This window comes from Penicillium verhagenii (genome assembly GCF_028828195.1).
Source record: "Penicillium verhagenii strain IBT 33310 chromosome Unknown utg000008l_segment0_segment0, whole genome shotgun sequence".
Lineage (NCBI taxonomy): Eukaryota > Fungi > Ascomycota > Eurotiomycetes > Eurotiales > Aspergillaceae > Penicillium > Penicillium verhagenii.
The window spans coordinates 1710972-1730753 of record NW_026643172.1 but is presented as its reverse complement, the minus strand read 5'-3'; the positions used below and the strand labels follow the sequence as shown (position 1 = coordinate 1730753).

At 49.0% G+C, this 19782-nt stretch overlaps 9 protein-coding genes across 9 annotated transcripts; 5 read left to right on the top strand and 4 right to left on the bottom strand.

Moving 5' to 3' along the window:
• Nucleotides 1-749: 749 nt before the first annotated feature.
• N7466_008627 (exosome nuclease subunit RRP6) lies at nt 750-3017 on the bottom strand (the record flags this gene model as incomplete). The annotated part of the gene is made up of 1 exon (XM_057168016.1): nt 750-3017. One exon carries the CDS (start codon nt 3015-3017, stop codon nt 750-752), a length of 2268 nt encoding a protein of 755 aa, XP_057018647.1.
• Nucleotides 3018-3331: 314 nt separating this feature from the next.
• On the top strand, nt 3332-3774 carry N7466_008626 (uncharacterized protein; the record flags this gene model as incomplete). Its single annotated transcript, XM_057168015.1, has 4 exons — nt 3332-3372; nt 3449-3486; nt 3544-3614; nt 3682-3774. 4 exons carry the CDS (start codon nt 3332-3334, stop codon nt 3772-3774), a joined length of 243 nt encoding a protein of 80 aa, XP_057018646.1.
• Nucleotides 3775-5226: 1452 nt separating this feature from the next.
• Nucleotides 5227-5874, top strand: N7466_008625 (histidine phosphatase family protein; the record flags this gene model as incomplete). The annotated part of the gene is made up of 1 exon (XM_057168014.1): nt 5227-5874. One exon carries the CDS (start codon nt 5227-5229, stop codon nt 5872-5874), a length of 648 nt encoding a protein of 215 aa, XP_057018645.1.
• Nucleotides 5875-6557: 683 nt separating this feature from the next.
• On the bottom strand, nt 6558-7941 carry N7466_008624 (glycerol-3-phosphate dehydrogenase family protein; the record flags this gene model as incomplete). The annotated part of the gene is made up of 3 exons (XM_057168013.1): nt 6558-6613; nt 6674-7797; nt 7880-7941. The coding sequence occupies 3 exons, from the start codon at nt 7939-7941 to the stop codon at nt 6558-6560; spliced, it is 1242 nt and encodes a 413-aa protein (XP_057018644.1).
• Nucleotides 7942-8594: 653 nt separating this feature from the next.
• Nucleotides 8595-9092, top strand: N7466_008623 (FAM207/SLX9 family protein; the record flags this gene model as incomplete). The annotated part of the gene is made up of 1 exon (XM_057168012.1): nt 8595-9092. One exon carries the CDS (start codon nt 8595-8597, stop codon nt 9090-9092), a length of 498 nt encoding a protein of 165 aa, XP_057018643.1.
• A 933-nt stretch (nt 9093-10025) lies between these two features.
• N7466_008622 (putative ATP-dependent Clp protease) lies at nt 10026-11909 on the top strand (the record flags this gene model as incomplete). Its single annotated transcript, XM_057168011.1, has 1 exon — nt 10026-11909. The coding sequence occupies one exon, from the start codon at nt 10026-10028 to the stop codon at nt 11907-11909; it is 1884 nt and encodes a 627-aa protein (XP_057018642.1).
• Nucleotides 11910-12321: 412 nt separating this feature from the next.
• N7466_008621 (uncharacterized protein) lies at nt 12322-16162 on the bottom strand (the record flags this gene model as incomplete). Its single annotated transcript, XM_057168010.1, has 4 exons — nt 12322-12889; nt 12947-13311; nt 13375-14148; nt 14204-16162. 4 exons carry the CDS (start codon nt 16160-16162, stop codon nt 12322-12324), a joined length of 3666 nt encoding a protein of 1221 aa, XP_057018641.1.
• A 498-nt stretch (nt 16163-16660) lies between these two features.
• On the top strand, nt 16661-17602 carry N7466_008620 (Rab family GTPase; the record flags this gene model as incomplete). The annotated part of the gene is made up of 5 exons (XM_057168009.1): nt 16661-16681; nt 16734-16746; nt 16856-17245; nt 17320-17400; nt 17475-17602. 5 exons carry the CDS (start codon nt 16661-16663, stop codon nt 17600-17602), a joined length of 633 nt encoding a protein of 210 aa, XP_057018640.1.
• An 828-nt stretch (nt 17603-18430) lies between these two features.
• N7466_008619 (ribosome biogenesis protein BRX1) lies at nt 18431-19597 on the bottom strand (the record flags this gene model as incomplete). Its single annotated transcript, XM_057168008.1, has 2 exons — nt 18431-19277; nt 19353-19597. 2 exons carry the CDS (start codon nt 19595-19597, stop codon nt 18431-18433), a joined length of 1092 nt encoding a protein of 363 aa, XP_057018639.1.
• Between the last annotated feature and the right edge of the window lie 185 nt (nt 19598-19782).

Genomic DNA, 19782 nt, shown 5'->3' with positions numbered 1-19782 from the left:
GGTTTCAGTGCTGGTGCCTGAGACTATATGATGATATCAATTATCTGGAGCAGGCTGTTAATGTTTTTTCTTTTCCCCCCTTCTCCATTCCTCAGATTGTATCTGCTTCATTGCTCTTGAAGCGTAAGCTGACAATGCCGGAGACTATAGGTGTAAAGTTGGGATGGCTTTGCAGGTCCAACGACATAATTTTGTGAAGTAGGAGTTGGAAAGTAACCGGGCTCCCACTCCATAGGTGGAATGTGTAACTTGTGCAGACATGTACTAATGTTTGCATGACGCATATCCACACAGACAGGATCCGAGGAAATAGCGCATGAATACCGCAATTTCTCACAATTTCCAACTGACCAATAGTAGTGCTGACGGGTCACGGTAACGGCTTACGGATGATTCGCAGGGGATTCAGGGCTTTAGTTGCACGCAGCTTGCATGAAGGCCATTTCTTTGATTGTTTAATTATCTACTGCTTTGTATTAAGTAGTACTTGAATAGTCCAACTTTTGCTACAAATTTAAGTCGATCAATGGTTTTATGATACATATCTCATTGTCAAGGGGCAAACCCCACATCTCTAGGTACATAAGAAGAACCCCAGAGTCTCCTCCCAGTGAGGCACGGGTATCGCTATGCTAACAAGAACAAAAGAACAAAGGAGCCAAAAAATTGACAAGAAAAAATAAATACCTGGTAACCCCAAACATGCTTTTTGGAGGCGAATAAAAGAAGGCACGGAACGACGAATGCTTTTACTTGCGGAATGTGATAGACTTGCCGGCGATGTCGCGCTTCGTATGGCGCACACCCGAGGGAGCCTCGAGCGCCTTTGCGTAAGGATTGTGAGCCTTCTTGTACTTTGATTGCATTCCAGGGGCATGCGAGGAGGGTGCGTTCAAGACAGAGTCTGCGGCGCCATAATCAAATGGAGTAGATTCGGCCTGAGCCTGAGCGGCCTTCTGGGCCTTTCTCTCTTTGCGGGCCTTCTTGCGTTCCTTCGCCGCAGACTCTTCGTCTCCACTGAAGTCGTCGATGCCGTCAAGAGTGAGTACATCTTTCTCTGGCTTTTCAACAGGGGTAACCTTGCGCTTGCGAGGACCGCCAAGTTCCTTAACAGTGAAAACTTTCTTTTCCTCTGGTGCCGGAGGAGTTGCGGCAGGTGAAGCTTCAACCTTGGGAGATGAAACTGGGGCCACCTGGACATCAACAAACTTCGCGCGAGCTTCAGCGACTGTGGATGGCATTGGCGGCAAGGGAAGAGAAAGTCTGAGTGCCTCATTGCATGCAACAAGGGAGTACTCCAAAGGAGTAGAAGGCTGGCGAGCTTTTAAGGTGTTACCCCAGAACTGAGATTCTTCATAAGCTTCGGCAACAGGGAAATCTCCATTCTGCAATGCAACGGGCTTTGCACCCGCCTTTGGTGGGGGTGCAACATCACGCCACTCTGGGCCATTGACCCCAGCAATCTTGGCCTCTTTGATGGCGTCTAATAGATCATCTATGCGTTCCTTGGTAATCGGAGTCATGGGTGACACGGTACGGAGCAAGGTACCCATGTCAACTGGCATTGTCTGAGCCAGTCGGAAAAGCATATGTTTCGGGAAAACACACTGGAAGCCTTCGTCTTCCGCCCGCGCGACCTCATCACGCCACTTGTGCACGGCCTTGAACACTGCGAATTGCTCTTTGCTGAGTACTCCCGAGTTACGAGTCAACAAGTCGTACCATCCTCCTGCGCCGTGTCCATTATTCTCGTCATAAACCGGGCGCTCATATCGTTGAAGGGCCTCATTCTGGGATCGCTCTTTAACGTAATCGATGAGGCTTTCTTCGGGGGTTGATGCTTCGATAAGATCGTTTCGTAAATGGTCATAGATGAAGAGAAGATAATGGGTATCGGAGCGTGCATAGTCAAACATGCCTGATGGAAGTGGACGAATGCGCCAATCGGCCATCTGGTATCGCTTGTCGGCTTCAAAGTTGACGAATTTCTGCAGAAGATATTTCAAGCTGCGCTTCGGGTATCCCAGTGCAGAGGCTGCGTGGAAAGTGTCAAACATGCCGACCATGTATAGACCGAGATCGCGCTGAAGCCAAATAATATCCATGGTAGAACCGTGCAAGACCTTCAGAATCCCAGGGTCGGCAAAGACTTCGTTCAAAATCTGAAGTTCTTGTCTCCATGGCTTCAAAGTATCGACGATCCAGTCCTTATTCCGCGTACTGATTTGCATCAATGAAACCAGACCATGGTAGGAATGTACGTCGTGGTGTTCCAAATCGATCGCGATCTCCTTCACCTCCTTCAGCTCTTCCAGCATTTCCTTGACGCCTTCCATGGTATCGACAAGTGTCGCAGTTGTGTTCTCAAAAGGTAGGTAATCGATCGGGGGTGAGGTCTCGTAGACCGGCTTCGGGTACTGCGCGGCGCGGATCTCGGCATCGTATGGGCTCGGGTAGCCTTCTTTCCCATCGATCTGCTGTGTCTTCAAGGATTTTGACAGCGGCACAATCGCATGTGGCTTAGTCTTGAGGAGAGGACGGAAAGGACCCAGGTCCGAATTATCGATTTTGTGATCAAAGAGGAGCTGGGGTTTGGGAATTTTTGAGGGCCCGTAGTCGTAGATAGTCGGGAATTTTGAAGTTTTCTTCAAAGGGGCTTGTTCCTCCTGCGCCGGACTCAACTTTTTGATCACGCCCGTGAACTCATCGAGGCAGGCATCCGCCTTTTCCAAGAGAGAGTCGATCACGTCCACTACGCCGCGCCAATTGTCTTCAATAGATTCTTCATCTTCAAGTGCCGGGGTTTGGAGGTCGGTGCCGGTCGTGGCCGCTTTTAAGACAGCCGAAGTCAGAGCCAGAAGTCGTTCGCTCTGCTCGTCAACCAACTCAGTGAACTCGCCGCTGGAGCTGCGGTGGAAATTTAAATCCTCCGAAGCAAGTTGGCCCACGGTGCGAGTCACGTTTACCAAAGCGATTTTCAGCTTATCCTGGAATGGGGCAAACTCTGCAGAATCCATGATGGGCAGAGCTCAAACCACAGAATTCAACAAGACGAATAGGTTGTGTTGGCGGAGGGAGATGAGAAGCTCCGAAAAAAGTTGATTAGAGAAATCAGAGAAATGGTTCTGCCGGACATGGCCGCCTGCCTAGAAAAGACGAAATCCACATCAAAGTGTTCTGATTGGTCAAAGTGGCGCGAACCCGCCCTCTGCTTTGTCTCCAGCCAACGCTTCCCTCTTTTGACGTCTTTGGGAGTTTGCTACTACTACATACAACAAATTTCCTTTTCATATTCACCTAGTTTGGTCCTTTGCAGCTATAGGTATTCACTATGGCTGCCTCCATTGCCCCGGAATGCAATGAGACTAAAGAGTGCGCTACCCGTCGGCTTTTTCTTATCGCCTCTTCGAGAACGAGGGTTGTCCTATAAGCTAACCTTAGATTATAGGCAATATGACACTTGTTTCCTGAAATGGTACAGTGAGAGTATGTGTATCTAGCCTTTTGACTGGAGATTTAGCAGTGTAACTGATATTACAACAGAGTACCTCCGTGGCAACACCAAGTCAAATGACTGCGACGAGCTGTTCTCTAAGTACAAAACCTGCTTACACGTGAGTGGTGTGCCAAATCCGTGTCTGTCAACTTGACCACTGATTCCTAACCCACTCTGATTTGTAGAAAGCGCTCAAAGACAAAGGCATGGACAGTATGCTAGTTGACGCTCGAAAGAGCAGCAGTGAAACTGATGCAGAGTTTCTCAAAAAGTCTTGATTTGAGGCCCCTTGCTATATGTATAATATATACTCCTCTCCTGTATTTTTATTTTGTGAGCGGCATTGCATTTCAATTTGGATCTCAATTTCAATAATAACTAAATTGGTTCCAAGGTTGTGACCATCCAAATGTTGTACATATGTACTGTATAGTATACATACTACATATGTTTACATATGTACCGAGTTATCAGATCCCTAGGATAGATCTATATGCACATGTGGCCTGCATACAATGTCCATGTGCTCAATGTACGTGCCCTCAAGGGTACATACACTCGCGCAGGTGGGCAAGGGCTAGCAGAACACATGCAATGCATGTATCGCAATTCCCTTTGAAGTAGACCCCCTTCCATGTCTTCAAAATACTTGAGCACTTGAGGTTAGGTTAGTTGGAACGTTTACATAAACAACCATTTGAATAACTCCTGACATTCAAGGGAGGCCCTTCAACCTGAATGTCCATGGATGTCATCACTCGAGGTAGAAGACACCAAAAGCCAAATAAACCCGTTCGGCAGTCAACTTACAATTGATAGCTTTCAAATGTTCATCAGTACCAGTCTGGAGTTGAGACCCTGATTTTGGCTATCAATTGATCAATTGATCAATGTACAATGGGAACATTGAAGGCGGCTGACAGCGTGCTTGATATATACCAAAGTCTGTCTCAGTCCATCTCCTGGGCCCGCACTGATGTCAACTGGTAAATCAGCACTTGAGAACAACCACCGATACTCAAGCGTTCAAATGTTCCAGAAATTGGAAGTCAAACCAACATTGAAGTACAACCCATATTTGGAAAGATTTCCGACAATCAGCCCTTTTCCCTGCTGTGTTGATCTCCTCGGACTTGAATCGGACATAGAATCCTCCTTTGTAGATCGGCCGGTATAATTTACCTGATCTGGGCTAGCGTGAGGCTATCGCCGTCCCAAACGGGCCATTTTCGATTACATCAAATGTTTCTCTCTACTAATCTACTCGATAGTACTTATTCTGTCTAAGTATTGCAGAAAGAGTTTGGAGTATATTCACTAACCTGAGTACTCTAAGTGCTGCCTGGACTAGTCAATCTGAAAAGCGTATGAATGTCTCAACGTTGAAGCCGTCTTCTCCGAGGCCCTAATTCCCACCACTGTCTCTTCCCCCTTCCAGCCCACTGTGTACACATGCTAATCCGCACGAGGGTTCGCGAGTCGCCGACCCACTCTTTGAGCCGAGATGAGTTGATCAATAAAAGCTGTCGTGTGCCGTGTGCCCGATATTTGAACTTGCCATCTTTCTATACTTTAAATTCCCCCGCTGCATCTCTACAGTTCACCCGGATAAACATCAAATTCGGCTTCCATCCGGCCCTGGCATACCTTCAACAATACTATATACCTGGGGTACACACTTGGACAGCAAACTTCCCCAAACCACAAGATCAACCTTAAAAGTTAAAACCATGTCTTTCCGACTGCATCTCGTCCGGCATGCCGAGGGGACTCACAACCCCGAACACGACACAACGATCCTCGACCCAGAACTGACAGAGAGGGGAGTCAAACAATCCGAAGAGCTCAGTCGTAACTTTCCTTTCAGCGAGAGCGTGGGTCTGGTAATTACGTCACCTCTCACGCGTACCATCCGCACAGCACTGGTGGGATTCCAAAAGACACTAGATGAGAAATACTACGCCAACAAGTGTGGAATCCCAAACGGCGCAACATTTCTTGTGGAGCCTGATATCCAGGCACACTCTGCCCGCCCCTGCGATACAGGGTCCGAGTGGCCGGTTGTGCGATCCCGGTTTCCCGATCTGCCGTGGGACCTGGTTAACCAGGACCCTGCGTTCCCGGCCAAGACGGGACCGTATGAGCCGGAACAGGAGAAATTGGAGCGCAGGGGGCGTGCGGTGCAGGAGAGATTGAGGACTCAATTTAAGGAATTGGAGGACACTGATCGGCCGGACATCGCTGTTGTGACCCATGGAGGGTTTATGTGGTTCGTTTCGAATAACAAGGGCGTACCTGATATGGCGCACTATCGTACCGTTCTGGTGAGCTTTGATGAGGAGTCCAAGCTGATCATTGAGGATGAGATCACTCAGTGAAGATTTGGAGGAGGATGGAGCATGACGAGGAATTCGAGACGAGGCTGGCTGTTCTTGGACAATACCAAGGCGTGTACTGAGAATCGCTCTCTTTGAGCATCGCCCATAGTGTCATCATGTGACCCCTCATTCCCCGTGGGAATTAGTATCAAGTAAATATGGGAACAACGCGGGTGATTGTAATATTTGAGATAGAAATAGAAAGCAGGCGGCATTAATACTAGTGTTGTTGGTCAGTATTCACCAGGGTACCTACTACTGTAAGTACAGTCTAATCGGTCTGGACCAAAACACCTAAAACGAACACGCAATTGTGAATTGGCTTCTTGTCCCGAGGTCTCATGATTTCTGAACATCATACTCATCCATAGCGGTAAAAGGGATTGATTCGTCTGGTCGGTCACTTTCCCGTCGTGCAAAGGTCAAAACTTTGAAGAATGTTATGAAATGTCTATTGTAAATCAAATTCGCATAGATGCATAAGTACAATCGTAAATCTTTATCTATAATTCATGCCAAACCCTATTTTCCCAACTCATAGTCGGGCAGCAAACCGAGCGCCATCGCCATCGCCATTCTCGCCAGGAGTAGTATTCGAAGAACTGGACACCGGGGGGCTAAAACACCAAATTCCCGCAATTAACGACAAGCACTTAAAAGAAAGAGGCCGAAAAGAGGATTTTTTACCGCTCGATATACGCAGGGATATCTGCGACCTTCATGCTACCTTCCAAAATTCCTACACAAAAGATTCAGGTCAGTAATTGTAAAGTGACATGGTGTCAGAATGGAGACTTACGGAAGACAGCAGTGAAAAGAGGGAACTCGTCTTCCATGCCTTGCTTCTTCAGGAACTTGTTGACCTCGATGGCGGTCAATGTACCTTGAAGACTTTGGCCGTTAAGCTCTGTCTTCTCAACTTCCTCGATCGACTGGTTGCGCTCAACGCTAAGCTTGGCACAACGGAAGTTGCGACCACTGCTGGAACTGGTGATCAAGTCGGCGACACCGGCACTTTCCTCTGTGAAGGTGCGCTGATCAATGGTAGCACCAAAGAACAGATCTCCGAAACGAACCATCTCCTTCAAGCCAACGCGCATGACAGCAGACTTGGCGTTGTCACCCCAGCCCATACCGATAACCCAACCAGCAGCGATGGCAACAATGTTCTTCAAAGCGCCACTGACAGACACACCAGCGACGTCATTTACGACGCGAACGTGGAAGTAAGGGCGGTGGAAAAGGAACTTGAGGACAGCGTGATCGATGGGAGGGTAGTCTGAGGGCAGTGCCTGCAACTTGACGCTGGACATCTTGCCAGAGACATCCTTGTGCTCAAACTCGACCAGATTTACTTGGGAGCCTGAGGGTGAAAGCTGTGGGGTGGGAGCCTTGGAGTCCATGTGTGGGGGGTCATAGGCGACAGTAGTCTCAGACCACTTCTCTTGAGCAACCTCGTTGGCGATATTGGCACCAGACAGGGCACCACAGTAGATGCCGAGAACCTTGCCAATGGTCTCTGAGAAGAGGTGGACACCATCCTCTGTAACGTCAACGCCCTTAATGCATGAAATACCACGAGCGTAAGGAAGGATTTTGCCCTTAATTGAGTCGCAGATCTTGTGGATGAACTGGTGGGGGAGGTTGAAGACGAGGAGGGTGCTGTCCTTGACGGCATCCTCAAGGGAGGGGTTTGCGTGGAGGTTGGCCGGCAACTGGATTCCTGCAAGGTACTTGACGTTCTCATGGGTGCGGTTGATCACCTCGGTGAGTTTTTGAGGGCCGGGGTTGGCAGCATCGTAGTGTGGTGAGTCCTTTGCGATCTCAACGTTCTCCTCGAACACCCACATCTCAACCTTCTCCTCGAAGGTATCGGGATTGGCAGCGGCATTTTCGGCGACGATCTTAGCGATGGCGGTACCCCTACCAATGACGAAAGAAAAAAAAACAAAGTTAGTTTGGTGTTCCTGCAGCGAGACTAGTAGCCAATGAGGGGCAAACTTACCAATTACCGGAGCCCACCACGGTCACCTTGTGTTTGCGCTGATAAGGAGTGAGAGAACCCATGTTGGAAAAAGAAGCCGAAGAATATGATCTGCACGGAGAAGAGGCGAAAGGTGATGGTTTATAAAAGGATTCGGGACAAGAGGACGGGGGCAACCGGGAAGGCTTGATAGGACTCTGGAACCGGGTGGGTGGAGGCGACCGAGGCAAGAGGAGCGTGGTACGCAGGGCAGGAAAGCAGATCCGATAACAGCGGGTTGGGGAGGGCATCCAGAACAGGCTGACCGGGACCCAATTAGATCAAGTTGAACCGGGTATTCGTTCAAGTAGACAAGGTCTGATGTCACAGGCCCCCAGAAAACTCTTGTGAGGATTTACCCGAAAGGTGGAGCGGAAGATTCAGAGACCAGATGTGAAGAGGGACATGCGACAACGGTCACGTCACAGGGATTGCATTTTCGTGTGTTCCTTTGGTTTTTTCGGTGGAAGTTAGTCAACAAGTGGATCTGTTATTCAAAGACCAGAAGTGTCGTTGGTTGAATCCCCAGGGACAAGGGGGTGCGGGCGGTCAGAGTGGGGCGGCGGAAAACGAAAAAAAATCGATGCCGATCTCACATGCGGGATAAAAGTGTACATTTCCTTCTTGCTCCACGTCACAAACCGGATCTTTCTCGTCCCTTCAATCCCCGGACACACACAGACATCTCCATAAAATTATGGCGAAGACGAAGAGTATCGGAAAGACCGCCCCGAGGTCAACTCCTTTTGGAGATGATTTCCGGACAAGCAAAAAGGACAAGCGTCAGATCAAGCACGCGGGTCTCATGTCCAAAATCGCCAAAAATGCCACCAAGACCCCCAAGAAGCGTCGTGCCTCCAAAAAGTTGGTCGCCAACCTCGAATCTCTGGCAGATGCCTTACCCGAAGCTGCGGAGGAGTCTCACGATGCCGCGAGCCAGGTGAATGTGATCAAACAGAATACCCTACGTCACAAGCCTGGCGCTTTGAAACGTCGTGAAAAGGTTGAGAAGGTTGAACGTGACCGATTTGCGAAGAACATGGCACAGATGTCAGGTCTGCAGGCCACCCCCGTACCAATTGGTACTGATGAGAATAACACAACCGCCAACCCTACGGCCAATCGGTGGTCTGCGCTGCGAAATTTCATCTCTCAAACGATGGAACAACAACCGGTTTTCAAGACGAACAATTAAGAAGGAATTTGCAACAACACCAGAACCTTTCTGCACGACTCGACAATACCCATTTCTCGTACTAGATACGAACTCCAGCAAACACTGAACAACGCCATGGCTTGGACATCTGCCTAAGCACAGGCATGAATCAGCAACACGGATTGCTGCTAGGAGGTCCCGTCCTTCTGCGCTGATGATATTCCCAGCAAGAATCATATGATTTCTGGGATTTTATTCTGGATCCAAACATGGAAAGGACTTTGCAATGCCTGATGAACTCGCTCTCAGGCACCCGAGGAACTCTTCATTGAGCAATCTTCGGAGATAATAGTCTATCAATCAATCAAAACAACTTATAAAGATATGACTTTGGTTAATGCATGTATACATGTATGGATCTCACTCACCGTGACATGCAAGTAATACTCATAGATGGGACAAATATTACAACCTTGATATAATACTGTGTAAACAACCTCGGAATTAGTAGCCAGCTAATATACGTACATACGTCTATTAGCATGTGTGTGTGTGCTACTAATTAGTACTAGTCCTCTAACTTTTACCTTACGTCTGGACGTTACGATAGAGAAAACATATCAACGCCCGGGTGTGACTTTGAAACAATGAAAGTGCTTGAATTAGACGCTCTCAGTCTTCAAACCCTCAAGAGTGTGTATGATGCTGAATTAAAAGCTGTATTATTGTCTCATCGAAAAGTGTTGGTGGAAAGAGTATCATTCCAACATTCAAAATTATGCTTTCCCGATCTTCCGAACATGGTCCGATGCAAAGCGCGATGACTAAGCAGATAAGATCACCTGCGGGGAAAGCTCCCCCCAATTGGTTATCTGATTCAAGGACACTCACAACCTCACTGCAAGTGCCAAGCACGATTTGATCCTTGTATTTTCCCGATCTCAGATCTACAGTCACTAGAGTATTCAGGCGATGCTGTGGCGGCCAATTCAACGTCGGCTTCCGCTTGCCCTGAGGCATCGTGACATTATCCGATGTCGGCCATTGGTGCTCGTGTTATCTGCCGGCCACGCACGTCGACTGTCCAATGATTCAAGTAACTCTCCAACCTCCTCTCAGTTTAACCGGACTGATTTCACAAACCAACCATTTACTGGAAGCTATGAGCCTGGGCTCCCGACTTCAGGACCCCTTGGCTCAACTCCAGCATTTGGCGCGCCGCGGATTACACCGAAAGTTCTGAAGCAGTATCTCGATCAATATGTGGTGGGGCAAGATCGTGCAAAGAAAGTATTGAGTGTAGCGGTCTACAATCATTACCAACGAGTACAGGAAATTGCACGGCGAGAGGAGGAAGCCGAGGAGCTTTTAGCAAAGCGTCAGCGCAAGGAAGCGTTGGAGAGTCATCCTTTGGAAGGCATGTTGCCTGGGTCCCACCCCACTACTATAACCCTTTCTAATCATCGTCGCGGGTTAGATGAATACCCAGGCCAGCAACGGGCAGTTGGCTTGCCGTCAACACCCAAATCTCGCCAGGCTACGCCTCTAGACCAGACCGAGCTTGTCGATACATCCCCGCTTCAACTGGAGAAGTCCAACATTTTGCTCTTGGGCCCTTCGGGCGTGGGCAAGACACTAATGGCTAAAACCCTCGCCCGTGTTCTATCAGTACCGTTCAGTATTTCTGATTGTACGCCCTTTACACAAGCTGGTTATATAGGCGAAGATGCAGAAACCTGCGTGCACCGACTGCTCGCGGCAGCCAACTATGATGTGGAGCAGGCGGAACGTGGGATAATTGTCCTTGATGAAGTGGATAAAATTGCGGCCGCCAAAGTTAGCCATGGGAAGGATGTCGGTGGCGAAGGAGTGCAGCAGGCACTGCTAAAGATTATTGAAGGCACTACGGTGCAAGTCCAGGCCAAACCGGAGAAGAATCCTCGCACAACCAGCCCTCCAAACTCATACCCATCCAACAGCCCTCTAGGAAATACTCCATTCCAGCCACATAGCGGAGCTCCACCCACCAAGGGTGAGGTCTACAATGTCCGCACAGACAACATCCTTTTCATTTTCTCCGGCGCTTTCGTTGGTCTTCACAAACTGGTCATGGATCGAATTTCCCATGGATCGATGGGCTTCGGGCAGCCCGTTCGTTCTCATGATGGAGCTGGTCCTTCGGACACTTCTTCCACAGAACCTCTTGCCATTCTCCCCGGCTCAGAAGAAGAAGCATTGTACAAAAAACACCTCCCTTTCTTTACGTCTGCATCCCCCGCATCAAGCAACGAACCCACATATTTCAACGCACTGGATCTTTTAACCCCAGCAGATATGCAATCCTACGGCTTCATCCCGGAGTTGATTGGCCGAATTCCGGTCACCGCAGCCCTCTCAACACTAACTCAGCCCTTGCTTCTACGTATCCTCACGGAGCCCCGAAACTCCTTGCTAGTCCAATACACGACCCTATTCTTCCTCTCCGGAATTGAACTGCGCTTCACTACCCCGGCTTTGCACACAATCGCATCAAATGCGTTTAAAATGGGAACAGGGGCTCGTGCACTGCGAACAGAGATGGAGACAATTCTCAGTGACGCAATGTTCGAAGGCCCAGGATCAAGCGTGAAATTTGTCCTCGTCACTGAGGCCGTTGCCAATCGTGAGAAAAAACCTGAATATCTTGCCCGTGGCCAGGGTGGTCGGTTCCATGCTTTGATATCAGCGGAAGAAAGCAAGTGGGAGGAGAAGACCAGGCCGGATAAGAAAGAAAAAAACAAGAAGAATGGTTCGCCGAACGATTCTGGCGAGCATCCGGCAAACTTTAGGGAATATCGCAAACGGGCGGTTGGGTAATTGCTTTCGACTTTGTTTTCATTTCTACCTTTTGCACTCCTGGTTTGGCGATCATGAAATACCCGGTGCTTTTGCTTGTCTATTATGTGTTCTTCATTCGGCCTTGGGGTCTATGGACATTATCGATTGAAGATGATACTTCGTCCTTTTTCTACATCAAATTACCTTCGAAATTGAAAAATCACCCACTCTGTCTAAATCAAACATCTAAGGGAGACAAAAGCAGTAGTCTAGAAATGGTAGATATTTGTTTTGACTCGTTGCATATTATGGGATTATCGACATTTGAAATGGACTCATTGTAGTCCAGCAATGCAGATAGGATATCATGTATGGCAAAGCGCAACATTGTAAAAACAACAAAGAACGACGATAGAATACCACAATTGGAACACTTCATCCCGGTAGATGTTTATTGGTAGGGTTCCACGCGACCTGTTTGAGTATTAAAAACCCGAGACAGTGAGGGATTCGCAGGTGCGTTATCTCGGCGAGATACACGGGGATCCTGTGACTCTCGCGGTGTCGGAGGGTCACGGGGGGTGTTTGGAGAATGGTCAGCTTGAGGGGGGCCATTTTGAAGCCTGTCAAAAAGGACGGATTCGTCGGTGCTGTATGCTCTGCAAAAACCTCGGAAGTCCAGCACAGCCACATGCCCCCAGTCTGACCAATGGCTTAACAAGGTATCTTTCTTCAAAAAAGTAACGACGGCCGTCTTTCGGAAGCGCGCAGCATGCAAGTGTGTCCATCCGGCAAAGGCCTCGACGAGATGATCCGCGTTTCGTTCCTCTTGCGTGAGGCCCTTAGGGATGTCTGGGTGTTCGGTGCCGGTGCGGTGGCCGTATCCTGGCACAGGAAGACATATTACATTATTGTTGGGGCAATCGATATCCTGGATCGAAAGGATGCTCGGTTCGAATTCAGGATGATCGGGATCTATGGAGTTCGCCGATCTGATACAAGCAATGATACTCAAGATGCTAAGTAGCGGTGTCAGTGTCAAAAATAAAGGCGACATGGGCAAATTCAAAGCTTACCAAGGATCATCATCTTTGTTTCGGTGGGGATCATCTAATCTTTTGTCAAGTTGTGTCAACACATTAGGCCAAAGCACCAATTTGGATGGTTTAGAACCTTCTCGGTCTGCTAACAATCTCCTGTGATAGAACCAGCAAATGATCATGGCCGCTCGTTTCATATCCAGCAACACGTCCTCAGTGAGGAGCATCGCAGTACTAGAAGGAAACAGACTTTGGATGTGAGAACCTTCGTGACAGTGTTGGAGATCTGGTATATCCAGAGGCCTTTGAAGACGGATACTCCAGAAGTTGAAATGCGGCTTCCATTGGAACGAACGAATCTTCGGCCGTAAGGTCTCGTATCGATTGAATGATTCATGGAACTGTCGGCACTATAGTCAGCTACTTCGCCATAACTTTCAGACGGAATGCTATTTGTCACATACAATTATCACACCGCGTTTGCAGTTGGAATGGAATTTTTCCCAGTTCCTTGGGTCGCGGCTTGTCCAGCACTTGACTTGATGCGCGCTCAGCCAAAGCTCCATGAGCTTCAATTCATCGCAGGCCTCATCATCCTCCAGAGGAAAATGGAGATAAAACATGTCTGCAATACCGCCGTTGGGAAGAGTGCCGAGATCTTTTATCGTCATTTTGATCGTCATTTGAAAGAACTGGAGCATTTGAGCGATCCCGAGAGCCCTTGTATTTTCCGATGCAACAACCGGTTCTTGGACTTTTGGAGGGCTGTTTAACACCCCTGGGCCTTCATTATCAGTCAAAGGGTCTGTTTCCACTCCATCCTCATGGAGGGTTTCGTCTGGTACCCTTGCATCTGCCTTGACTGAAGGTTCAACCTGCCATCGACGGGAAGGGTGTATGGCTGATGTGTCCAGTCTAGAGATTTCGTTACCAAGTTGGCGATTGGGATTGTCAATGGTATTTCTCAGTTCCCTGGTTGAGATGTCCGGCAAGGGACCCCTGACGGCCAGGCAGATTGGCACACCGTCTGGGAGTTTAAACATTTCGGGAGACCGTGTGAGACGGTTAAATTCTGACGAAGGGTAGTACGCAAGCCAGCTCAATGCATCGGGATTTGACGGGCGATAGATTGCCGCCATATTCGTCTTTCTAAGAGACTCGGCCATGTAAAACAGTTTTTCGTTCGACCCTTCAAATCCTTCCATCCAAGCATTACACCATGAACGATTTGAGAGATTCTATGTAAGCGCGTGTTAGAAAAGCCAATGACGTTGCTTTCAAAGTCTAACTCACCTCGCGGGTCAGGTCTCCCCATTCGTCGATTGTACAAAGCTCCCGAAACCACATTTCAAGCGTGCTTCCTTTCCCCTTATTTTGCAAAAGATCATCCTTAGCGGACCTGAGATGACCACAAACCCTCACCGGGCCAATATAGCTCCTCTCAGGGCCGAGGTAAACATGCACCAATAACTCCCCCGGGTTGAAAAATAAACCCCCCTTGATGAACGTTGCACGAGGCCCTGGTTCTCCTACAGGCATCCGCGCGATCTGTTCTTTCTCTTCCCGCGGGATAGGTTGACTAGAAGGCCTTGATACAGTCACTGGAGATATCGGCTGACTTTGGAGCCCTTCGAAATTTGAATTCCGGCTGGCAATATCTAAATTGGTCTGACCAAACGTGGAGGTGGGTTGTAAGCCTGAGCGATGAGTAATGGGCGACAATGGGGGTGCGGCATCTGATGATCGCGAGGGTCTATTCGAATCTTGTGTTTGGCGTGGACTCGAAGGCCTGTAGAAATCACCATGATGAGAATTTCCGGGTCTATAACTGTCGCCATCAGTGAGGAAAGAGCCTCGATGGTTATATGAACCTGGAGATTGCCTCCGGCTGTAAACATCTGGAGATCGCCGGCGGCTGTTAGATTCTGTTGGCCTCTGACGGCTAGCCTCAGACGATCTTCGACGATTTGCCCCTTCTGGTGACACGGGACGTGCGGTAGAGTCGATCGATTGCGGATAATCTCTCATTGGAGGTTGCATTCGGAGTGCTTCCCTGTCAGCCCTTGGCATAGTAGGCGGGGACCGCGCCGTTGAAACTGTATTTTCTGCAAGCTGAGCTCTTGGGGGAGGAGCCATATCGGTAGAAGAATTCCCTGGTGTTTCCGGGTTGGAAGACTCTTTTCCAGACGGTTGAATTTCAGCGCCAAGTCTGTTTGTTAACGATGCAGCAGGCTGAATGTATCCGTGATTCAGTCGGCTGGGAAAATCAGATGGCTTCATGAGTTCCAGTTGACTGATATCTGGCACCTTTTCTGGAGCCCAACGCGAATTACCACTAAATCGTTTAGAGCTTGGCTGAGTTCTTTGGCCAGAGCCAAAGAGAGAAGCTTTGGGAGGTAGTGTTGTGGGAGATGACTGTCCCGAGATACCGGCGGATCTTGGGAGCTGTGTCCTCTGAGCTGTTTGCTTTGGCACTTTCTGAGGCGCTTTCTTAGGTGCTTGCCTTTTCGGTGCTTGCTGTTGGGAGACTTTATCATTCGCAGGGGTTTCGGTCGATCCCATTGCCACTGGTGCTCTGATTGCACGAGACGAGGCGCGTGGAACACCTAATTTCTGAGGAGTACCAGATTGAGGTTGGGGATTGGGAGGATCTTTCTTTTGTGCCCTTGGTGGCGTCGGTTGTTTCTCCGGGGGTACGGTGTCTTGACGAACGAACAGAGATGAGCGGTCCGATGCCACGGATAAGCGACTTGCTCTGGTGGGATGTGGGGGTGAAAATGTTGCTGTAACTGGCAACGGGAGAAAATATGAGTCGAAGTCGGTGTTGAGGGTGGCATTGTCACCAATCAAGTCTTTTCCCGATGATTCGAATTCGGCCCTGACAATCTCTTGGTCTTTCTCCCATCTCTTCACGTCGAAACGGCGCTCTCTTTCCGCTTCAATGAGGGGTTTCTTTCTCGCCCATTCCATCAATGTCTCTTCGGAGTTAAAGGATGTAGCAGGCTCCCACGTGGCGTTCATCAGATCATATCCATCCCATTTGACCAGATATTTTGTAATACCCATGATGCGTCTCTCGTCCAGGATGGCTTCTACATCAAACTCCTCGTCTGAACCTGAGCCTGAATCTGCGCCAGACTCTGTCGGGGAGTCTGGAACTGGCTCTGGTGGCTCTCGTTCATTGTACTTACGCGAAGCTGATGAACGTGACCGCATAAGCGGCTTGTCGTCGTCGCTGCTGCTGACCTCCATCTTGCCTGCGTTTAGGGAGAGGGTGAAAGACGGATTAGATTTCCACGATGAGTAGTTTAAACGACAATTGGAAATCGGCTAAAATAAGAAAAATGCACGCTTCGGCGCAACGCTTGTTTCGATTGGCGGTTTAAGGTCATCGACAACGGCAAGACCGTTTCCAAGGTAGACGGGTGTTCAGAAGCACTGAACGCATTCTATATAGAGAAAATTGGGCATTTTAGGAGCAGGTAAAGCTCCCTGCCCGTATCTGGCCTACCAATTCCTTGTGTTAAAGCAAATATAGTATGTAAGTCTTTTTTCAACGGTCAAAATCGAGAGACCATTAGAAGTTGCCGAGCGGCAAAACAACACCCACGTGACCTGGCTGTTAAGGAGACACCCACCTACAGACATCAACTCTCTCCCTATCGGCCTTCACTTACTACATCTTCCCGCTTTTTTTTTTCTCTTCTGTAATTCACCCCTTTTTCCCTTTTTCCTTCCTTCTCCTGCAAGATGGCCAACGACGAATATGATGTAAGTACCTGTGACCCTGTGTTATTGCTTCTGTCGCTGATTGTGGCCCCAGTTTCTCTTCAAAGGTAACGTCGCCTCGTGCAGCTGCCTACCCGGCAGTACTGCGCAAAGCCCCCCACATCGTGTCTGCCAACGGCCTTCCAGCACAAGAACATAACTGACGGTAACACACAGTGGTGTTGATCGGAGATTCCGGTGTCGGTAAATCCAACCTGTTGAGTCGTTTCACCCGCAACGAGTTCAACTTGGATTCCAAGTCAACAATCGGTGTGGAGTTTGCGACTCGCTCGATCCAGGTGGACTCGAAGACCATCAAGGCACAGATCTGGGATACTGCCGGTCAGGAGCGATACCGTGCCATTACTTCTGCCTACTACCGCGGCGCTGTCGGTGCCCTCCTCGTCTACGATATCAGCAAGCACCAGACCTACGACAATGTCACCCGTTGGTTGAAGGAGCTCCGCGACCACGCTGATTCCAATATTGTTATTATGCTCGTTGGTAACAAGAGCGATTTGAGGCACTTGCGTGCGGTCCCTACCGAGGAGGCCAAGCAATTTGCCAGTACGTCTACCATTTCTTACACCTCCTCTGGCACCTTGAACACAAATGTCAATACACATGCTGACCACCTACAGGCGAGAACAACCTTTCTTTCATCGAAACCTCCGCCCTTGATGCCAGCAACGTCGAGCTTGCTTTCCAGAACATCCTCACAGGTGCGTCTCTCATTCGATGCCCAAAGCCCCCCCCCCCACCTACAGAGCTAACTAGCCTCTCTCTCTCTTTCTAGAAATCTACCGTATCGTGTCTAGCAAGGCCCTCGACCAGGGCGAAGGTTCCTCGGCTGGGCTCCCTGGTGGTCGCCCCGTGATCGAGGTCACTCAGCAGGACCAAGAGCAGAAGCAGGGCTGCTGCTAAACAATTCGTGAGAATACTCCCGAACGCAACGACTCTTCTTTTACGCTGTGATATTGGAACGGTTTGATCCGCGATGAGGTCTGTAATTTTGGGGAACGATAAACAGGCAGGATCTGGTAGAGAGCGCATGGGGAAGATGGGAATCGTAGCCCGGATATAGTCAGACCTTTGTTTTATTTCCTTCCCTACCCTGTTGCTTGTTCTTTTTTTTTTTTTTTTTCTGCGTGGCTCCCCTTTACGAAATTGATTTCTTTTCCACCGGACCTAAGTATTCTTCTGGATTCCCCAGGTGCATCTGTGCAATGGTCTTGGTTGGGCGTCACTGGCTATCTGGGTTTGTATGAAGCAGCATCAGTATATTGATTTAACACATGAAAAGGGTTTCTTTTATGAGCCCGTACGTAACGTTCTGGATTCGGCGTCTCTTCGTGAGGTGAAAATGTGTTTAGTCCAGATAGAGTGCCGCGACCTCGGGCCCACTTACAGCTCCACAATATGAGAAATTAGGCGTCTATGATAAGGAAGTGGCGGTCATGGTCTCATACTAGACCATTCTAGCCCGATGGCCTCCAAAAAAAAAAAAAAAAAAAACATGCTCCAAATACAAATCTTGAGACCTACAGAATCCTAAGTTGCCCTACAATTTAAGAAACCCGATGAGGTATAAAACATGCAAGATACTTTTTGAATGAAAATTAACCAATACAAGACTTTGCCTTGACGCCATAGATAGCAGACCATGATATCGTCGCCATCAAATATACATGTAGTCGAAAAAAATCTCTAGAGTGGATCAAATGAATGAACGCTGAAACCCCACACAGACCCTTATTTGAAAAGCTTCCTCGAATCCAGAGCGTGTGGCTTCTGCGAGGAGTTGTCGGTAAGACCAAGATCCGTCCGCTTGGCCACGCGATCGGTTTGCACGTCCCGACGTGAGGTGTACTTACCAGCCTTGCCCATGCGAATCTCACGACGGACTTGGTTGGGGCTGACATACTCCTTGTTCTCGTAAATCACGGGGCCACCGAAGCTACCTTCTAAAATAACAATGGGAGTCAGGACAAATCGGGGACCAATCTCGACCAAAGACACCTCGGGCATGCCATCTCCACCCTTGGGGATAGGCTTGGCAGTAGCTTCGCCCTCCTTCTTGGCACCACCCTCAGACTCACGGATCTCGTAGACACGGATCCAGATCTTGCCGTCAACACCGAAGATACCGATGACGCGGTCAACGAAGGGCTTCATGCCCTTGACGCCACGCTTGGGAACACAGAAGACACCGCGAAGCATCTCACGAACGAGTCCCCGGTACTCAGTCCCCGCAACGCCCATATCGGGACCTTGCTCATCAAATGATCGGTCGAAGACCACAATTCCTCTACCACCCTTCAAGCAGTTGCCCGCGAAACCTGCGCCAAGCTCGGCCATGGTGTGCAAGTTGTTCAGGTGGAACTTAATGGTGGGACCGTTAGGGGGACGCGCAAGCCAGAGGTACAGATCTTGGCCGTTTTTGCGAGCCTCAAGGAAGAAAATCATGTTGCAGGAGTGGAGATCAGCGAGCGAGTTGAGCAAAAGGTTATAGCCGGCAGTCTTCTTCTTGGTGTCGAGCTTGGTTTCTTTGTGGGTGTGGGGGAGGAGTGCGCAAAGATCAGCCATCATGTGTCGGTGACTGGAGTTTGAGTAAAATTGCGCCGGTCAGTAAAATGATCTTCAAAAGGTAGTGCAGGTGTTCTTAAATTCTTACCGATGTGTGACACCACGAGATGTCAGAATGAGAACTCGAGTCTTGGGCATGAAGCCCTGGGCAAGCATCTTCTTGGCCGCGATGATGCGGTCTTCATCCTCCTGTTCATCTTCCTCTTCACTGTCGGTGGTATCGTCGGCGTCGTTCAGAAGCTCCTCCAGACCAGCCTCCATTTCATTATCGGAGTCATCCTCAATGGATTGACGGGCCTTCTTCTTGCTCACTGCCTTGTAAACTGCTGCCATGGTGATTGTGTTTTGTAGGGTGCGATAAAATCAAACGCTGAAAGCTTTCTTTCGGAGAAAACTTAGTGGCAGAATATTTTTATTGCACACCGCCCATCATTTTTCCTGGTCACGTGGAGATATTCTATCTTGGCAAGAGGATCTTTTTTGTTTGGTAGGTTTTTTCTGCCATCTCCACATGGACG